We start from the raw sequence: 20,174 nt of genomic DNA on the forward strand, positions 1-20,174 counted from the left end.
GCACTGTCAACAAGCACACTGCACTGTCAACAAGCACACTGCACTGTCAACAAGCACACTGCACTGTCAACAATTTCCTTGACATTCACTCAAATCAAATTCACAGTAAACGCTGTGGAAGCCGGCATAAGTATGACCTTTAAGTCAACCTGATTTACTAACCTAAGTTATGAATAGAAAAGCAATGCTCTGACAAAGACCAAAGAGTACAATAAGCTAAATTACACCAGATCAAAAATCCTTTAATTCCTCATGCAACAAACAAATAGCACAGTATGTACAATCGTAAAACATCTTTCAAGACATTTACACATCACATTGACCTCTACACATCTCCTGACTACAGACGGTAAGTACACCTATGTACAGAGCTATTGTGCCTCTCACAATGCTACAAGTCAGGGACAACCAGAGAGAGGACATGGGGAGGAAAGGGGCAAACTGACTGTTTTCCCAATTCCCTAACCTCCCTGAAGTGTGGATTTAAAAGCAATGTATTAGTGCAAGCATGGGTAAGACGTTTCCACCATATTCTCATATCCATCCATTCCTTTGAATGTTAGGATGAAGGTTAGCGAATCAACCTTTCACCATTGATGAAGTATGAAATCACTGTCCTATTGTGGGCTCAATATTACTGGATGATTTTGACCTCATGGTTTCTTCACCTTCCTCCATGTTAGTTCCAACTTGTGTCAGATGACACTTTCAGCCAGTGTTAAGCTTGGTCAATTCAGTGATGCACTGAAATACAACTGAAATAAATAAATACAATTTCAATACTGACAATGGAGAAAATAATACACATCCTAAAACTCAGTACTAATGGATATCTTAACTCTGGTTGACAGACCACTTTGAAAGCTCAAAGACCATAATTAAACCAGATGACGAGCATCAGAGGGAGCATCAGAAGAACCCGTACATTAAACCAGAGAATAAAAACCAGCTACGGTATGCATTTATGATGATAACTTACAGAAGCACGCCAGGAGTAACCACAATATTGATTACAGTGTTGCTAGGAAACCCAGTCATCAAAATAGTAGCTGTATATTAGTCTGTAGTAAGACCTAGAAGGTCCAGAAAACCCATTAACTAATATAATTGAGAAATACAATATACATCACTTTAAAACAATGTCATAATAATAATTGCCACAATTATGTCTAATAAGCATGATCACTGGATATGCACTGAAGAAATAAAACACCTCATGGAATCATGTTCAAGGCCTTTGTCAACAGCCAGCTAGCAGCACCCACCTCTAATCAACATAACTTTCTGTATCTTGACTCAAGCTGAGCTACTCTGAGCTAACATACTAGCTAGCAAGTCCTCCGGATAAGATTACCACATTTCACCAAATTATATTCCAGTTATAGGATTAATCAATCATTTTCCCCTAGTTATAAGCTCTGAATAATAATGTCCTTTCTAGAATGCCCTAGCCCATTAGAAACAAGTATTCAACAATGCTGTGGTATAAACATTGACATATATACTGTGTATATATATATATATACAGTGTATATATACTGTGTGTGTATATATATATATATATATATACACACACACAGTATATACACTGTATGTATGTATCTCGTCATAATGGATGTAGTGTTAGTTATATTTCCTTTGCCAGCATGTCTTGTGGGCGGGACTACGTTTGTTAGGAAATGTCCTGCAGTGCTGTATATAAGGGACGACTGACTGGCCTGCTAAAATACCTTGTAGATGTTCTCAGTTAATAAACACACTTAATAACAAATAAAGAGTGACACTTCTTCACATCTTTGTATCAATTTCTGAAACATGGAAAAAGCATTTGTATCCCTTCAGTTGAGATGCTGTTCTGCAATAATATTCAATACAAGCTCTGGAAGCTATTGTAAAACTGTCTTGAACTCCAGTGTATGCCATGTATGCTATATTATGTTTACAAAGTTACAGTCTCAATAGCAACTGGGCAAATACAAAGACGGTAAATATCAAAACAATCTAAAAGAAACAGAATGGTTGGCTGGTAAGTAGCACTATGTTGGTACTGTAACATTGCAGCACAGTTCTCCCACCCTATCCTCTCCTTGGCTCATCTCTCTCTCTGGGGTATGTGTGGTTAACACCCCCATCATGGAGTGTTGGTTTGGCCCGTCCTGGCTCGGCTCTGTGGTGTATGGGGGTGGCTATAGGTGACCCCATCTGTCTGGCGGGGGAACTGGTCCACCTCGCCCACCTCTGAGCACTGCCTGTTTCCGAGAGTGAACGCCAGCTTGTAGCGCAGACGCACCTTCTCCTGCAAGAGGCAAACGTTGGAAGAGGGTTAGCAAGTGGTTTCACAAAGACTACAAAGAGGAGGTCCAAAAAGACCTAGCCCCTCTCTCAATGAATCTTTCCTTAATTCCTCAAATCCCTCTCTTCGTCTCCCCAAACCGCATTGGATAAGAAAGTCAGAGAGGAGGGACCTTGAACCTCCAATACTGTTGAAAAGATGAGGAGATAGAGACCTAGTCCTACAGTGACTCTGGCTTGTGTATTAGAGAAGTGGGCTGCTCCCTAACCATGTGACCTTAATCAGAAAACCGCTGGGCCCTAGGAAGATCATATCGATCAGATCGTTCCCTGACCATGTGACCTTACCATGAAATACTCGTGGCCCTGCTCTTACCTTCAGGGGATTGGCCAGCAGCATGACCTGTGTGATGGAGGCCGGGGGGAGGGTGGGGTTAAAGGGGGGCAGCTCTGTTCCTGACGGAGGCTGCAGCTTCACCTTCATGGACTGGAGGACAAGGAGAGGAGGGGTTAAGGAGTGTGTGAAAGTTACACACTGAAGATGGCTGCAAAGCCGGCGTACTCGATCCCTGATGCAGTGAAAATAATACAAATAAATACAAAAATGAAGCTTTAGGCAACATATTTTTGAGTGAGGACCCCATCACCTTTTGTTTGGATGAAATGATATAATGTTTGAGTGAGTAAGTATACAGGAGTGGACACATGTGTAAGTATTATACGAGTGCATGTGTACACATTGCCCTGAGACATGGCTGGAGGCTCCTATGGCACCTAGACAGAGCAAGTGTGAACAAAGTGTGTGTGTGTGTGTGTGTGTACCATGTGTATATTGCACCTGTGTGTTACCTTGGGCACAGCGGCCTGAAGGACCACGTTCTGAACGTGCAGTGGTGCAGTGTTCAGCATGGACACCACTAACACCAGCACGTCTGGTCTGCAAGGGGGACAGTCTGAGGCAAAGTTCAACAGCACACGCACCCCATCCTTATCATAGGCCGTTACAGGGAGCCCTTTACCTGGAGGGGACAGAGGCAGTGAGAGGCTATATCAACGTTATCCAGACATTGTACTGTGGACATCAAATGGTTCAAAAAGACCAACGACGTTCAATTTCACAGGAGGATATATAGCATGTCCCATTTCCCTCTCTCTCCCTCCCTCCCTCCCCTATCTCCAGTACTCACTGGGTCTGATGGCCTCCAGGGGGACGTGCACGTTGCCCAGGGAGGCCTCCGGTCCTAGCCCCTTGGCTGGGCTGCCCCCCTGGAAGGAGGAGTGGTGGAAGGGGGAGAGGGAGCTGAACAGGGGGCTGCCTGGGGCAGAGCTCAGCGTCTGGGCTTTGGTGTGGGACAACGCAGGGGAGCCAGGCATGGGGCCAGGGAGGAGGGAGGTCGAGGAGAGGGGGACCTGGGGTACCATGGCCCCCAAGGAGGGTGGTACTACGGCTCCCATAGAGGCTGCCATCCCGAATCCGCCGCCAACACGCAAACTGAAAATGACAGAAAACAACATGGGCTCTCTCTGAAACATAACTAAATCAAACAAGCAAGTGTGCAATCAAGAGCATGTTGATTTGTACCATATTCAGGATAATGTTGAGTAGCATCTAGTAATGTAATGATGTGACACACTATTAATGACAACCCTGAGACTTCGGATTACCTCAGAAGTGTTGCTTCACTTTAGCCATGCGCTGAAGCACCTGATATAATTCAATGTGGGTAATATAATACCTTGAAGTGATCTACAATATTTCCAGTGAAGTGAAGGGAGTAAGGTTAGTTAAGCACCTCTTTGGCTCTCCAAAGTCCAGCATGGCCAGGTCTTGGAGGTCCTGGAGGCTGTGGGTGGCAGGGGCCGTGGCGGGGGCTGGCGCTGGCTGGACTGGGGGAAATACTGGGCCTGGCCCTGCTATAGTGCCAAACAAGTCCAGGCCAGGGTCAGGAGCCTGGAGATGGATAGAAGGGAGGAGACACTTACAAATCTACCCAATGTATCACAAGAGTTGTTCAAAACTCCTCACAGGAAATGACAGTAGAAAAAAAGTAATGCTTTTTAATGCTCTGACCATTGTGGTCCTCATCAGGAAGAACTACCTGTAAGGAGGTCCACGGATTCGCTATTTCATTCAGCGTTGGTTTTGATTGGCTGTTCAGAGAAGGAACTGGATCGTTCAGGCCTGAAAAACACACAAGGGACATGAGTATTGACCCTTCTTTTACCAGGTAAATTGACTGAGAACATATTATCTTTTACAGCAACGACTTGGAGAATAGTGACAGGGGGAGGAGCGGGATGAATGAGACAATTGGAAGCTGGGGATGATTAGGTGGCCATGATGGTATGAGGCCTAAAATTGGGAATTTAGCCAGGACACTAGGGTAAACACCTCTACTCTTACAATAAGTGCCATGGGATCTTTAGTTTAACGTCCCATCCGAAAGAATGCACCAGATGCAGGGCAATGTTCCCTTCACTGCCCTGGGGCATTGTGATCCCCCTTATACCAGAGGGAAGAGTACCCCCTATTGGCCCTCCAACACCCCTTCCAGCAGCATCTGGTCTCCCATCCAAGGATCTGCTTAGCTTCAGAGACAAGCCAGCAGTGGGATGCTGCTGGCATAATGAAATTAAGTACCATGGGGCATTGTCTGAACATTGGTGATGAATACATTTAGAATACAAATCAAATAGGAAATATGGCCTATATTTAACAAGAATACATTTACACATAACATCCATAAAATGCAAGGTCAGTGAGCTACCTAAGGATAGCAGCTCATCGTCAAGGAGAGAGAGAGCGTTGAGGGCCTTGTCGGTGGCTGGGTGGCTGGGGCTGCTGTTCTGACTGGCATGCAACCCGGCCAACCTTTTTGGAGGAGGAGGCAAGACAGGGATTGGGAATCCCAGGTGATTGGCTGAAGTGGGATCGGAGACCAATGGGAGAGGGACAGGCGGAGCAGAGGTGGAGTTTGGAACGTCAATGCCAGCCAGGTCAATCAAGGTCTCTGTGTTGTCACTGTTCCCTGTGGTCTCTAGAATAGAGAGGGAAAGAAGGAGAGGTGGAGAGAGGTAGAAGGAGAGGTGGAGAGAGAGAGAAGGAGAGGTAGAAGGAGAGGTGGAGAGAGAGAGAAGGAGAGGTGGAGAGAGGTAGAAGGAGAGGTGGAGAGAGAGAGAAGGAGAGGTGGAGAGAGGTAAAAGGAGAGGTGGAGAGAGAGAAGGAGAGGTGGAGAGAGGTAGAAGGAGAGGTGGAGAGAGAGAGGTGGAGAGAGGTAAAAGGAGAGGTGGAGAGAGAGAGAAGGTGGAGAGAGGTAGAAGGAGAGGAGAGAGGTAGAAGGAGAGGTGGAGAGAGGTAGAAGGAGAGGTGGAGAGAGAGAGAAGGAGAGGTGGAGAGAGGTAGAAGGAGAGGTGGAGAGAGAGAGAAGGAGAGGTGGAGAGAGGTAGAAGGAGAGGGGGAGAGAGAGAAGGAGAGGTGGAGAGAGAGGTAGAAGGAGAGGTGGAGAGAGGTAGAAGGAGAGGTGGAGAGAGAGAGAAGGAGAGGTGGAGAGAGAGAGAAGGAGAGGTGGAGAGAGAGAGAAGGAGAGGTGGAGAGAGGTAGAAGGAGAGGTGGAGAGAGAGAGAAGGAGAGGTGGAGAGAGGTAGAAGGAGAGGTGGAGAGAGAGAGAAGGAGGTGGAGAGAGGTAGAAGGAAGCAGAGAGAGGTAGAAGGAAGCAGAGAGAGGAATTGAAATCGAAGGAGGTAGAAAGGAAACAGTTTGCTCTGAAAGTGATATGAAAAGATGTGAAAGTGTGTGTGTGTGTATACATTACGTGCCATCACTCACCTTCACCAGCTGCAGATCTAGCATCCTCGATGTCTCCATTCACGGTCTGTCCCTTGACAATCTTCTTGTAGGAGTTGATGACCCGTGAGAGGTCATCGCTGGCCTGCAGGATGTCACCTGGAGGGCAAAGGTCAGAGGTTAAGAGATGGAACAACAAATAACAATCTAAGAGTTTGAAAAACATTCAAATAACAAATGTATTTCCTCACCTAAACTTGTGTCGTTATCTTCAGTCTCTGTGGCCATTTTGAAAGCAGCGCGTCTCAACTTGTCGCAGCGGTCGTATAGTTCCTGGTATTACAGGAAATGTACGACGACATGCTTCAATCAGCCACTGACAGTTTACAATTCTAATTAATTTCACATAACATCAAAGTCTACCACGCTCGTATCATTCTAGCAGCCATTCCTAATTCGCTCCCTACCCCTTTCCCGTCCCCTTCCCATTGGTCCTAACACTTTGGTGTTTGCAGACAGGTAAGGAGTTAGCAATATGATAGAAGCTCCACCACTAAACTGCTTATACCTATCCAGACGCGGTAGGGAACAAATTGGGACGAGCTGTAAAATTGTGTTAAGGACTGGCTATAGCCTGAGGTGATACATAAGGTCCTTAATGCCTCACAGCAAGCAAAGAGGACAAGTATCTAAGTAACGCACAGTTCAGACGGCAAACTTTTGGCGAGTAGAACTGAATAGACATGAAGAGCGGGCTGGCATGGCTGAGAACTCTGGTGACATACCAATTGGTTTCATACAACCGCTCTCTCAACACTGCAGACATACTCGTTGCTTTTGGGTTGAATTCAGGTATAACAGTTACCTCTCAGACGTCCTCCACCTGCGTATCAGCCATGACTGTGCTTCCGTTGTGGGTGTGGAAGCCAAGCAACCTTTATTTGCACGCAATTAACATATATTAATATGCATGACCATTTTTCCTGACAGTGGAAGAACTGCTCTGGCAGAACTACATGAAACAGAGGCGTGCCTCACCCGCACCGCGCCAAAAGAGCAGCAGAGGCTAACCAACTATTGTCAAAAGACAGACGAGGCACACTATGGCTTCACAAGGCACTCTATCCCTGCTCTCCCAAAGAAAAAGTTAAATGCTTTAGTTCGGTGCGGCGATAGAGTGGTGTTTGAACTAGGGCTAAGTGTGATGTGTGTGGAGTCTGAACGGAACACACACCTTGATGATCTCTCTGTCTGACTGGGAGGACCTGTCCTTGTCGTAGTGGGACAGCATCTCACTCAGCAGCTTGACGTTGATACCCACCTCTTCCAGAGTGTGGATGCGTTTGGTCACTTTCTGAACCCTGACATCGTCCTGGGAGAATGAGGGTTAATAAGATGTTCAAGACTTGTTACACATTGCTATAAAAGCCTTATATGCATGCGCAACAGTTATATTGTAAATAAATTCAGCCGTCCTGGGAAACAGAACAATACAAGTGTTATAGAAAACTACTAACATGGACGCATGATCGGCTATGATCACATTTTCTAAGCTCCATCTGTGTGTAATTCTACAGTGTATTTATTATCCCATGATGAATTATTAAAGCAATAGGTCACCTCGGGGTTTGTGGTATTTGGCCAATATACCACTGCTAAGGGCTGTTCTTATGCACAATTCAACGCGGAGGGCCTGGATACAGCGCTTAGCCGTGGTATATTGGCCATATACCACAACCCCCTCTGTGACCTATTGCTATTATAAACCGTTTTCAAACATCTATAAGAACAGTAAAAATAAATGTTTCCTCATACCTGTGGTCTCACATACCATGGCTTTCAGCCAATCAGCATTCAGGGCTGATAAAATACTCCATAAGCATGTATTACCTCTCAAAGCTAGTTAGAACAGTCTTATGAACCCATTATGACTATAAACACACAGGTGGTATGTCACAGGCTGAGTATGAGCATTCACAACAGCTTACGGCTCTTTACAACCGCCTTTATATGCACTTAAAGGGCATGTCGTTGTCTCTCACCTCCTTCACCATGTTCTTGATGAGCCTGTTGGCTTCCTGCAGGTCCTCTGGGTTTTTGCTCCTCAGAAGCTCTGCTAGTAGCTAAACACACATTAAGGCATGTCTCTGTCAAATCACAATGGTGACACTGACATCTGCTGGTTTGACTCTATCTGTACATCAGTGGTCAGCAATGCTGGTCCTAGAGACCTAGAAGGAATGCAGGCTTTTGTTCCAGTCTGATAACCCCTGTTTTAGCAAATCAAGGTTTCAGTGATTTGTTGTAATTAGGTGTGTTAGTGCTAGGCTGTACACCACATATACAGTAGTTCTCTAGGACCAGGATCCTAGAGATCCAGGATCAGCGTTAAAGACCAGTACTGTGGATACACTCAGTCTGAACCCAGTGTCTCACCTTGCCCATGTCCTCATTGTCAAACACAGGGTTCTTTGGACGTGTGGGGGGTGAAGGAATCAGAGTCTTGTCCACTGGGAGCTCAGGGTCCATAGTTACAAGGCCTGAAGAACGGAAGGTAGTTCACAGATAAGATGTTTTTAAATAACTCAAAATAACTCTATGGGACTATTCATCACAAACAGAGTTCCATTTCAAATCAATGAGGAAAATTGAGGAAGACTATCAGTTCACTTCCTGAATTGAAATTAAATGGTATTAAGCAGGTAACCTAGCGGTTAGAGCATTGGGCAAGCAACCGAAAACCGACAAGGTAAAAAATTGGTTGATGTGCCCTTGAGCAAGGCACTTATGCCTAATTGCTCAAGGGTTGTCGTTGATAATGGCAGACCCTGGCTGTGAACCCACTCTCCGGGAGTTGGGATATGCAAAAAACACATTTCCAATTCACACATGAGTATAATACACACGTGTACATGTCTGAAACAGGACAAATATAAGCATGTTATTATTTCCTGATTGGAAACAGTGTTCCATTTCAAAGCAATGAGGAAAATTGAGGAAGAATAACCTTTCACTTCCTGAATTTAAAATGGTATTGAGCCCGAGTCCAATCACACACAAAGAAATAGTAGAGGGTATTTCCTGATTGGAGGAAAAAAGGTGTGGGGGGATTGATACAGTGACATATCAGCATATAAATATTATTATTATTATTACTTTTAAAATTTTTACCCTGTTTCCGTGGTGTCCAATTGTTTTAGTAGCTACTATCCTGTCTCATCGCTACAACTCCCCTACGGGTATTAGGATATAATTTGACGATATATCGTATCGACAATATCCAAATATTATTTTTGCGCTAGTTTACTGTAGCTAAAACCAAAACTCCCATATTTTTCCTTCATAGCTTGTTCTCCATCTTCTTTTTAAATAGGGAGCAAATTTGTTATGAGCTACTTTATTTCCATGACTGATCAAAACGTGTTCTCATGGCTTTCTTGGCCCTCTGCAGCAGACATATGGTGAGCAATATGTTTGGAACATCAAATCGCAATAAAATTACAGTATTTAATCGCGAGAATTGCAATACATATCGTATCGGCAGCTAAGTATCGTGAGGCCTCTGGCAATTCACAGCCATAGTGGCTGTGGTAACGAGTGGAAACCAGGTCTTACCCTGTCTCCTTAGTGTCTGGTATGCTTCGTTGATTTTGGCCTCGTTGGGGAAAGCCACTGTCCAGCTGTACAGCATCTCAATAATCTTTGTCTTTACCTTCTCTGGTACTCTGTCTCCCATGTACTAGATAGAAGTGTACCAGATCTTTGTCAGTGATGTATTCACACACAGAACAATAGGAAAATAGAATAAGAATAGAATAACACATTCAGGATACCAAGTCCACTCACCTTAGGAGAAACAACTTTGATCAGCTCGTTCAGAAACCGATATTTCCCGATTTCATTATGAAACCTTCTCCCGCAGTTCTTCATACATGCTTCTAATACCTTGGAGAATTACACGTGGACATTTTGTCAAACACATGGACACATAGGTAGCCCTGAGACAAGGCTGTATACACCATATGAGTACATACAGCTATGCCTCAGGACTAGAACAGAATAGTGGATGAAATTAAATAGTACAAACAAACAATACTCACTGTTAAAGCCTGAAGCGCCTCCCATTCTTGTGGCGATTGGATTTTGTGAACCAGCAACCTGACAGATATCTGGGGACTGCACAAAGAGATTGGGTTAAATTGGCCCATTTCCTATACATACTAGAGCAATGGGTCAAATGAAGCTAATACATACTGAATCTCTGTATTAGCTAATACATACTGAATCTCTGTATTAGCTAATACATACTGAATCTCTGTATTAGCTAATACATACTGAATCTCTGTATTAGCTAATACATACTGAATCTCTGTATTAGCTAATACATACTGATTGGTATCAGGTGAATCAGGAAATAACATACCCTTCCAATTCCTTATTGATCTGGTCACAGAAACCGATGATGTACTCCCAATCCTCCTGTCTGTTTGTTGGATGGGTGGCTTTATCTATAGTGAGATCAAATAAAAATAAAACATGTTTAACACATGTCTTTACTAGTTGAGAGTTGACCGACTTGTTGAAAGGACAACACATGTGAGCAACCGGACACTGTCATCCATCCTCTGTCATCATCCACATTGCACTGGCTACTATACCACAAAGCGCATACATGCAGTGAAGCCACCACCAAAGATGTTTTATCTGTGCCACCAGTTCCTCGAAAGGCTATCAATTATATCTATCAACCAACACAAGATATGCGCTTGATATCAAAATAACAATCCTCAATTTTGCTGTCTTAACTCTCGATATCAAAAGGGAGCTCAGCTGAGGTGCAGTGGCCACATCCCCTGGGTTTATGCTTGAATGTCCGCCTCCCACAACTGATCCAGATTCAGTGCACAGCTTTCCTGAAACGGCTGCTTCGAACGAGAACGCTAACACAGATCTTATAACGGGGATGCCTCGAAGGCAGTAGCCCTGGAGGATTGCAGACAGTTCAACAGATTGCACTCTTTCATTACTTCATTCATACATTCACTCCATTCATTCAATGCAATATGCTAATAATATAAATGAATTGACTGGATACATAGGTTAATTCACTCACTGAGCCAGGATTCTAGCGTCTCCCCTTCCTGGTACGCCATAGCATTGGAAACATCGCGTGATGACATCACCAATGTGTGCAACTATGCGCGAGAATCACGCAGTCTGCGTTTTTAATAAAACCTAGAAAAATATGCATTTATTGTTTCGTGTGAAATTTAGAAATTTAAATATTTAGCTGAATAATGCTTTATTTTGGAAAATAAATCACAGAAAATAGTTTTGCTTTATGGCATCTACCAGGGAGCTTACCCAGGGTCTTCGCACCACACTTTCCAAGATGGCTGCCTCCGTCACAGGTTTACTAAAACCTTGGACACCAAGGTAATTATAATTTTGCTGATTAACGACGCTATGGATGTGTATCTTAACACTGTGATACTGCACAAGTATGACACTTGTCATTGCACAAGTTTATTACAACTACGTTAGCTAATTCAGCTACCTACAGTCAGTGACATTTACATTAAACTTTTTAGTATTTATTTAGAGACATGCCACCCACTGTATTCATTGTAGCAAAATACAAAATCACCCGTCCTGTAAGAACAAGTTTGTGAATCAGTGTGAGTGAGTGTGGCTGGCCACGATTTGTTCATGTCGATTTTAACAAGCACAAACACTGTAGCTCTGATCCAGGGCGCGAGGTGACAGTACCAGAGTTAACAAACACTAGTTACCCCATATGTTTCTGCAAACAACATTAGATGGTTAAATGATCATGTATAGATAGTGTCCATGATATGCTATAACCATTGCATTGTATTTGACTATTAAACATGAAGTGTCATCATCTTCTGTTGCTCATGCTTCTCTAGGGTACTCCTGGTGAGATGGAGCAGGTACAACCCTTACTACCTGGAGCCTGAGCCTAGGAAAGAGGTGTACCACATCCCAGAGACTGAGCTCACACCTGAGCAGAAAGAGGAGAGGGAGCTGAAATCTGTCAGGCCCATAAAGGCAGCCACCAACTCTGTTACCAGCTCTGTTTTCAACGACCCTGTGCTGAGGTACCTAAACCAAACACACATTAATGCATAAGCCTACAAACACTGAAATACATGTAGCTCAGTGATGTGGTTCTATGTTTACCCTGTCAATAGTCTGAATTACAACTCATCACTATTCTTTCTCTTCACAGCAAGTTTGTCAACATGATGATGAAAGATGGTGACAAGATTATTGCCAAAGGTATCATCACACAGGTATAGTGGGATTCTTTGGGACTGTTTGATATAGTTTGCCAAGTAATGTAAATATACACTAATGCCCATCCTTCTCTTCTCAGACATTGGAGAACATGAAGAGAAAACAGGTGGAGAAGTACCACAAAGCCCCCGAGGGAAAGAAGGCAGAGATTGAGTGTAATCCATACGCCATCTTCCACCAGGCTCTGGAGAATTGCAAGCCTGTCATTGGCCTGGCTAGCATTCAGAAAGGGGGCAAGTTCTATCAGGTCAGTACTCTCACCATTTCTACAGAGTCACCAGGGTCTTATTAGTTCACATCGTAGCAAAACGTTCTGTAATGAAAACAGGGGTTCTGGTAGTCCCTATTTGTCTTTTTCTTGTCTTTAGTGCCTAATGAACACAACCTTGGGGTGATAGTTTGTAGAAAAATATACATCAACTCTTTATTCTCCACAATAGACATGACAAATGTAATTTCTTTAGTCTCATACAGTATGTGTAATGACATCCTGTATTGTCCTCTCCACTCTGCAGGTGCCCATACCTCTGACAGACAACAGGCGGCGCTTCCTGGCCATGAAGTGGATGATCACAGAGTGCCGGGACAACAAGCACAGACGCACACTAATGTACGAAAAACTATCCCAGGAACTGCTGGCCGCCTTCTCCAAGGAGGGCAACGTGGTCAAACGGAAACACGAACTGCACAAGATGGCTGAATCCAACAGAGCCTATGCCCACTATCGCTGGTGGTAGTCGACTTTGAAGTCTGAGTGCAGCATTCAAAATGGGACCTTTTGGACTGGAAGGAATTCAATCCATTGTCCCTTTGGTCAAACTTGAGGTGGAATTCCTTGTTGGAAAATAAAAACATCATGGACATTTGTGCAACACATCATGGGAGATTGTCTTCAATGTAGGGCATTGACAGGCTATGTAAATATAAATCTCTTGGACTCTTGTGAAATATTTGGAATGGTGTGTATCCAAGTATACTGACCACAAACACAGTTACTGTAAATGTGGCTTCTTTTACTAACATTGTATTATGATTCAATAAAGAATGACTGTGAAAACATTACAAATGACATGATCACATTCTGTATTTAGAATATAGGTGTATTCAGTGACATCTTCAAATAAATAAAAGCTTAGGTAAAACCCAGGTCGATTTTATTTTAATGTGATTTTATTCATCTTCAGTCAATGTACAGCAGTAGCAAAAATGAAATTGACCAATGTTGGTACTTCTGACATTTGAACAGATACCCAACTACAGTAATGGAAATATTTATAGGAAAATATACACTGAGCTCTGTCTTCACGCAGTAAACTCAAACTTTATCTACTTGGGTAGATAAATGTACAAAATGCTCAAACTTATTTGGTAATTCTGTGTAAAACAAATGGCATGTACACAAACCACTAGTAGGCAAATTGTGAGTGCTGCACTTCCTGTCCAAATTATGTTTACTGAATGACTTTACTTTGAATACTTGGTCTTTATGTAGCAATAAATAGGCCCTATAGCATATACACATTTACTTCAATAATCTTCTTTCAACATCATGGCCATATCAAATATGCTCAAACTAGTGGATGACCAACAAGTTTATTTTAGTGCTTGCTTAATGTACACTGAGAACCACAGTTTTGAATGAAAACTGTTGAGAAACACTGATCTAGTGAACTAAATGTAAAACAATAGAAAAGTTATGTCAGTCACCCAAGTGTTACTATTCCGATTCCACAACAAATATTACCAAATAAACTTTTCAATCTATTCGACAACTGTCCACTAAGGCCAACAGAGGTTACTAAAATAGCCTAACTAACACAATATTTGTGATCATATCTTCAAAAAAATGATATGGTTCTTCCTCTTCAAAGAGATTCATTCAGTCAATGTCCCTACTGGAATTATCAACGATTCCCCAGGTCTCCCTCACTTTCTTGCAGTAATCACTAAGCTGACATAACTAGGGTAGGAAAAATATCTGCAATGGATCACATTAGATCAGTGATTACTATGAGGAAGGAAGGATAGATGAATGTTAAAGATATTGGAACAGGACCTAGAAATAGTCTGCTGCTTGATTGTGGTCAGTGGTTTTTCCAAGACACCGTGTTTGGTTTTGTGAGCGTATTAAAGCACTCAGGTCAGCACACAGTGTAAACATTATAAAACATACATATTCTGAACTACAAAAACTAGTAGATGTGGACTTCTTCAATAAAGTGAAGCTGGTAAAAGCTTAGTGCTGGTGGAATGAATCTCAGACGTACTACTGTTTTGAAAATCGAACAGCAACGAGTAGTGAACAGCCAGACAGAACTTATAAAGTCACTATAATGCAGTAATATTCTCAGCTTCCAAACGGAATAAATGTTTGCATTGTGGTGCACAGTTTTCCCAAGCCGAAAGCAAAAAGCCAGCATCCATTTTGTAGCACCAAAGTGTGGACCATGTCGTTTAAAAGAGGTACAGTACCTCTTAGAGACTTGTGAATACAAAAACATCTGCAAAACTAGTTCTTATTAGAATCAGCAAAAACTGACTAGAACTTCCAACTTTGATGATATTGCTGTCTATATTGGCATCACATGTACTACAAAACTATTTTTCAGATAAACTTGTGATATTAACAATTCAGAAACTAGGATTCAGACCATAAAAAGTCAAATATATTGATATGTCAGAAAGGAAATATTACAAATTACTTATGACAAATCTCTTGGTCCCAAATCCTAATAATACCAAATTGTCACCCTCTCTTGTCATGTGCTTTTTGACCTCAGAGGAAACGAAGAGGCTTAAGAGTCATTGGCAGCAGGGTGGACCCACGTGGAGTTACATGCGTTGTGTTAATCTTTTGTTTGATTGATTTTGTCAAAAATCCTCAACTCTAGCCAAAATGCTTTTCAGTCATTTTAATCTACCACTCAAACAACAGGTGCGTTTAAAACAAAAGTTGACTGTAAAGTATTTTGTCCAATTGATTTGGACCCTATGGCTGTATTTAGACAGGCAGCCCAATTCTGATATTTCACCTAATTATTGTCAAAATAGTTCATCTGATTGGTAAAAACACAAATTACTAGTAAAACAAAATAAAGACCAGAATTGGGCTGTCTGTGTAAAAGCAGCCTATTTTGTAAAGCATTGATTGTAAGATCATAATTTGATCCATACATTCACTTGGGCCTAATGAATGTCTAAGCTCTCGAAAAGTTCTACAGACCTCTCAAGATTCTTTGTAGAAAAATTTACAAAGATCATCACCTTTGAAAACAGTATCAGTAACGACTGGCAGAAGATCTATAAGATTAACTCAAACATGGTCAAGCCAACGTGACTGGAATGTGTGTCTGAACTACTTATGTAGAATAGTGAAATGTCTCATAACATTGGAATGTCAGAAAGCAAAGGGATTAATAATAAACAATTAGACTGGAGTAAAAACTGCAATTCGAAACCCACAAAATATCCTGAATTTCAGTCAAACTTGCTTCAAACCAATCCAATTACACCTCTCGCCAAAAAAAAACCTTTTAACAACCATTTACAATTGCACATTTCAAACCGACTATCTGGCTAGTGGAAATATCCCTGCTGCTAACCAGACTGACTAGTGGCTACCCCATGGCAAAGCCCAGCAAAAAAAGTGTCCTTTCTGGAATCATCCACGATGCAGCCCCTTTCCCAATACTATCATTCAGGGTCACATTCAGTAGACACGAAACGGGAGATTCCAACCCGAGCTCGTCCAATCCCATGTTGTTCCTATTGAACACCACCCACCTACTGTAGCCTGGCCTAGCGTCAGTCTAGTCGGTGACTTCGCTGTAGTAGTATTTCTGGGCCGTGTCGCTGAGCATCCAGCCCCCAGCTCTGAACTCCAGGATCTCCAGTAGCAGAAGACGGGCCATGGAGCTCAGGCCCTCCTGCAGTAGGAAGCCGTCCCGCAGCAGGTAGAAGAGCTCGTCCATCTTCTGTCCGTCCATCTTCTCCAGCTGGTCCCCGATGCGGTGCAGCTGGAGCACCAGGCAGTCTACCTGGGGGAAGGAAAGGAGAAGCAAAGGAGCACCAATATTAAACAGACGCATATCATTATCAGAGAAGGGGAAATCACATTCAGAGATGTACTCAGGCTATAGCATGTACATTTGTTTTCAGATTTCAAACAGTACCCACTATATAAAGCCGGACATTTTAGCAAAAACATTTAAATGTGGTTCTCCCTTTAATCTGAAATGTATGTTTGGTAAATAACCAACATATTGCACTTTAAGAAGTGAGAGACAATTGAAATATGTCCTCAGTTGAAATAGTAAAAAAGGTACTGTGCCATATTTGACCCACCTCTTCCTCGTTGTTCAGCGAGTCAGGCTGAGCCAGCCTTAATAGGCAGTCAAACACAGGATGCACCAGAGCCACCATAGGCATGTTGTTCACCTGGGGAGGGGAAAACACAAGGACCTATTAACATTTCATTGATAAGAAAAGCTTCTATGCGTATATATTTTGGGGCGGCAGGGTAGCCTAGTGGTTAGAGCGTTGGGCTACTAACCGAAAGGTTGCAAGTTTGAATATATGCCATTTATATGCCATTTATGAATCTCCTAGCTGACTAGGTACAAATCTGTCGTTCTGCCCCTGAACAAGGCAGTTAACCCACTGTTCCTAGGCCGTCATTGAAAATAAGATTTTGTTCTTAACTGATTTGCCTACTTAAATAAAGATTAAAAAATAAACAATTCCATGAAGAAATAGCTCAAATAAAACTGGAGAGTACGATGCCCGATTCACACTATAGGGATGAACCGTACTGCGCAGGTTTTGGATATTGTCCTTGTACAATGTTCTTTCCAGCACGGTTCCAGCAATTATGACAGATGCCCAGCACAGCTTGGCTCAGTTCAGTCTTGTGAATAGGTTGTTAGATATCTCCAGTTAGAATATGAATAGGGATTCTGGAATGTTTTGGCTCATACCTTGAGGTAGTCGAAGACGTTGCAGATGAAGGTGACGAAGCAGACCCACTCCTGCAGCGAGCGAAGCCGTGTGTCCTCCCGGGCCACGAACTCCAGCTGCAGCCGGTTGAGCAGATTCCGCCGGAACACGTTTCCGTTGTTGTGCTTGGCCTCAGCCTGCAAGATGTGGTAGAGAACAAGATCACACACAGCCATAAGCATCTGTATGGTTCCAGTCTATGGATATATACAACTAGGAAGTTAAAGCACTGATCCCGGGGAGCAAAATAGTAGGATTGGGTTGAGTAGGATTGAGTTGCCATTTGACAATGATAAACCCCTTGGTCCCCACCACCCCTAAGCTGCCCACCCACCAAATGGTTAGGATTTGAAGACAGTAAGCTGATCTTAGATCTGAGCTTCTAGAGAGGAGCTCATTTGACCTTGTTTACAGTCAAACTCCAGCTTTAGTTCACACCATGTTCTAGGCCTAGGTGTGAAGCCCTAGTCAAAGATAATTCCCCTTACTGTTGTTACCACCATTACTATCAGCCAGAAAGGCAAGTAGTTTTAAGGTGATTATTACCATACCTGAACGATAGTGTAGCAAATGCGTCCTGCCTCTTTGCTGAAGACCTGGTCCTTCAAAGACTGGTCCACGATGACATTGGACACCTTCTCCAGGTCCACCGTGCTGGGCTCTGAGGGCAGAGAGAGGGCTAATCCAAAGACAGCCACACTTACACTTGCTACTGGGTCACGTTCATTAGGCACAACATTTGACAATAACGCTCTGAAACGGCAAGGTTGCATCTGAGCATCCCCAATAACAAAGTTGTTTTCTTTTTCTGTTGCAAAATTTTTGAAATCTATTGCTACGGTTTGCACTAATGAACATGACACTGTACTATGTACTTAAATTGTAAAAACAAAACATTATCAATCTGACTGTGTTGATTTTTCACACAGACCTTTATATACATCTTCACAGAATCACTACATTAGGGACTGACCTTTCAGGGCCGTTTTCAGCAGATTCTGGGTCTCCAAGTCAAAAGACTGAATCTTGTAGTCCTCTTTACAGTTTTCCATTTTTTACAAGTGATACTGAAAAAGACCATGGATACAGACAGACTATGTTTTCAAACATCATTTCAAGCGAAATTCATTAGACAGAACTATGTCTCAGCACAAAGCTGTCTAACGCTGTTGTCATCAATCTGGCTGCCCCCCAGGCCTCTTTCATAGGGGGATATGGGGGATTAAGCCAACATACGCAGTTCCTATAATATTGCCCAAATAAAAAGGTAGTTTGCATACAAGCAATGTAGAAACAGATTTATCATATCTTCAAATACCAATAGTTAATTGCCATTTGTATGTTAGAGGATGCATTTTCCACCCATCCATTGTAAAAAGTCACAATGAAATCGCATGACTTCTACTGGGTCAGGAGTTGCATTTTCAAACAAACGAAACCTTTGCAGCAGCCTAACCTCGTTCCCAGGATATGGAAGGGCAGCAGGTCTGGCGCACGAGACTAGCAACAACCTGTCCCGTTGCATCAAACTGCACTACATGCCAGCCCAGCAATAAATACCGGTAACAGTTAGCGGTATTAATATTTCACCATAAGAGATTGGATCGAGCTACCTAAAAAAAAATGGCTGCTACTAAACATGCACGCAATTGATGCAAAAAGTCCGTACAATTTAGCTAGCTATCTAACTAGCTGCTAAAATGAGTAACGAAACAACTAGCTAGCTAGTTAGACTTGTTACACAGATAACGTTAGTTACCAAGCGAATATGTTTGAAAAGGAGTTGTTGAGGGGCTAGCTAGTTACGTTAACTGACTTGCCAAGTCTGATTTACAAGAGCTCAAATTATGTTCGTTCAGGTTTCTAAATATAAACTGAAATCAAGACTTACTTTCATAAAGTTAAGTTTGAAGCAGTGATTACATTGTACATACACCCTCCACTGTGCTGTGCTGTGCTGTTTGTTCATCACTTCCTGAGTGCTTTCTGCGCACGCGCTGTGTTCCACCAGTATTGGACAAAATGCGCACTGACGCCTAGCGAGAAGTGTCCAGTGACGTTAAATAAACTGTTTACCCATAGACGAAACCCACATTATTAAAATCTGTTCTATTCTGACTATATCATTCCAATGACAGGTTCATTTGCATGCATTTTCTTTATTCAAAAACAGTTCAAAAATAACAAAACATGGGTAAGTACGATACAATGCGTTTTAAATAAAAACCCAAATATAGACTGACACACCTGCCACCACTTTGTACAGTACATCAGTAGCCGACACAATGTTACACATAGTACAAGAAATTGTCCCACCAAGTGCAATCTTTCCAGCATTAAACATACATAGAATAAATATTCAAATTTAAATACAGTGTTAGATATGCTGTGTTTAAACGTTTACATTTTAATCATTTAGCAGACGCTCTTATTCAGTTGGTCATATATTTAAAACTAACATACACCGTCATGCTTCTTTAGTCATAATTTAGCACTGAGCAAGTGCCAGTTTGAGAAATGAGCAAAAAAAATCCAATGCTGACCCATAAAAGCTGTTACAACAGGTTACTTGAAATTAAAGTACAGTACGTCAAAGAAAAGCAAACTGAAAACAGCATAGATGGTAAATGTACTTTTGTTATTAAATAAGCATTACCAACCATATAGAAATGGTCATTTAGAGTGCATGATAACGGAGTCTATGCTAACACAGTTAACATCACAACTTTTAGCTGAAATGTATTGAATCGTCCCTATTAAAGAGCATTCCGTGACAGGATCA

General features: G+C 42.4%; 3 protein-coding genes and 1 long non-coding RNA gene across 12 annotated transcripts; 2 read left to right on the forward strand and 2 right to left on the reverse strand.

The window, feature by feature from the left end:
• Positions 1-226: 226 nt before the first annotated feature.
• LOC118374240 (ADP-ribosylation factor-binding protein GGA3-like) lies at positions 227-11,328 on the reverse strand. The gene is made up of 17 exons (XM_052517780.1): positions 11,190-11,328; positions 10,500-10,584; positions 10,177-10,252; positions 9,923-10,021; positions 9,692-9,815; positions 8,513-8,616; positions 8,119-8,199; positions 7,311-7,448; positions 6,328-6,409; positions 6,119-6,235; positions 5,061-5,330; positions 4,392-4,474; positions 4,086-4,243; positions 3,480-3,784; positions 3,142-3,311; positions 2,669-2,779; positions 227-2,296 (listed from the first exon to the last, which is right to left on the reverse strand). Exons 1-17 carry the CDS (start codon positions 11,254-11,256, stop codon positions 2,132-2,134), a joined length of 2,235 nt encoding a protein of 744 aa, XP_052373740.1. The 5' UTR covers positions 11,257-11,328; the 3' UTR covers positions 227-2,131.
• On the forward strand, positions 5,365-6,109 carry LOC127929678 (uncharacterized). Of its 4 annotated transcripts, XR_008135739.1 has the most exons (4): positions 5,365-5,489; positions 5,626-5,725; positions 5,814-5,923; positions 5,966-6,109. It is a non-coding gene; the product is annotated as an uncharacterized LOC127929678 (long non-coding RNA). The 4 variants fall into 4 exon arrangements; XR_008135736.1 differs by lacking the exon at positions 5,966-6,109 and having other exon boundaries at positions 5,814-5,959; XR_008135737.1 differs by lacking the exon at positions 5,966-6,109 and having other exon boundaries at positions 5,626-5,735; positions 5,780-5,957.
• On the forward strand, positions 11,292-13,466 carry LOC118374242 (28S ribosomal protein S7, mitochondrial). Its single transcript, XM_035760620.2, has 5 exons — positions 11,292-11,512; positions 12,007-12,198; positions 12,330-12,393; positions 12,477-12,644; positions 12,913-13,466. Exons 1-5 carry the CDS (start codon positions 11,418-11,420, stop codon positions 13,132-13,134), a joined length of 741 nt encoding a protein of 246 aa, XP_035616513.2. The 5' UTR covers positions 11,292-11,417; the 3' UTR covers positions 13,135-13,466.
• Positions 13,467-13,540: 74 nt separating this feature from the next.
• On the reverse strand, positions 13,541-19,436 carry LOC118374244 (MIF4G domain-containing protein B-like). Of its 6 annotated transcripts, none has more exons than XM_052517782.1 (6): positions 19,284-19,436; positions 18,366-18,459; positions 17,944-18,071; positions 17,374-17,529; positions 16,742-16,834; positions 13,541-16,434 (listed from the first exon to the last, which is right to left on the reverse strand). In XM_052517782.1, the coding sequence occupies exons 2-6, from the start codon at positions 18,442-18,444 to the stop codon at positions 16,207-16,209; spliced, it is 684 nt and encodes a 227-aa protein (XP_052373742.1). In that variant the 5' UTR covers positions 18,445-18,459; positions 19,284-19,436; the 3' UTR covers positions 13,541-16,206. The 6 variants fall into 6 exon arrangements, with proteins under 6 accessions (XP_052373742.1, XP_052373746.1, XP_052373743.1 ...); XM_052517786.1 differs by having other exon boundaries at positions 17,944-18,053; positions 19,284-19,435; XM_052517783.1 differs by having other exon boundaries at positions 19,213-19,359.
• Between the last annotated feature and the right edge of the window lie 738 nt (positions 19,437-20,174).

The sequence above is a fragment of the Oncorhynchus keta genome, unplaced genomic scaffold, assembly GCF_023373465.1.
Source record: "Oncorhynchus keta strain PuntledgeMale-10-30-2019 unplaced genomic scaffold, Oket_V2 Un_scaffold_9739_pilon_pilon, whole genome shotgun sequence".
Classification (NCBI taxonomy): Eukaryota; Metazoa; Chordata; class Actinopteri; order Salmoniformes; family Salmonidae; genus Oncorhynchus; species Oncorhynchus keta.

What these genes read in the sequence shown, in the direction of transcription:
- LOC118374244 (XM_052517782.1), bottom strand. Translation starts at nt 18,444, where the DNA reads ATGGAAAACTGTAAAGAGGACTACAAGATTCAGTCTTTTGACTTGGAG. An exon ending in TTTGCTACACTATCGTTCAG is followed by an intron (nt 17,530 to 17,943) that starts GTATGGTAATAA and finishes CACATCTTGCAG; the next exon opens with GCTGAGGCCAAGCACAACAA. An exon ending in CGCTGAACAACGAGGAAGAG is followed by an intron (nt 16,435 to 16,741) that starts GTGGGTCAAATA and finishes TCCTTCCCCCAG; the next exon opens with GTAGACTGCCTGGTGCTCCA.
- LOC118374242 (XM_035760620.2), top strand. Translation starts at nt 11,418, where the DNA reads ATGGCATCTACCAGGGAGCTTACCCAGGGTCTTCGCACCACACTTTCC. An exon ending in CTAAAACCTTGGACACCAAG is followed by an intron (nt 11,513 to 12,006) that starts GTAATTATAATT and finishes ATGCTTCTCTAG; the next exon opens with GGTACTCCTGGTGAGATGGA. An exon ending in TTCAACGACCCTGTGCTGAG is followed by an intron (nt 12,199 to 12,329) that starts GTACCTAAACCA and finishes TTCTCTTCACAG; the next exon opens with CAAGTTTGTCAACATGATGA.
- LOC118374240 (XM_052517780.1), bottom strand. Translation starts at nt 11,256, where the DNA reads ATGTCATCACGCGATGTTTCCAATGCTATGGCGTACCAGGAAGGGGAG. An exon ending in TCAAGAACATGGTGAAGGAG is followed by an intron (nt 7,449 to 8,118) that starts GTGAGAGACAAC and finishes TCATTCTCCCAG; the next exon opens with GACGATGTCAGGGTTCAGAA. An exon ending in TAGATCTGCAGCTGGTGAAG is followed by an intron (nt 5,331 to 6,118) that starts GTGAGTGATGGC and finishes TCTCTATTCTAG; the next exon opens with AGACCACAGGGAACAGTGAC.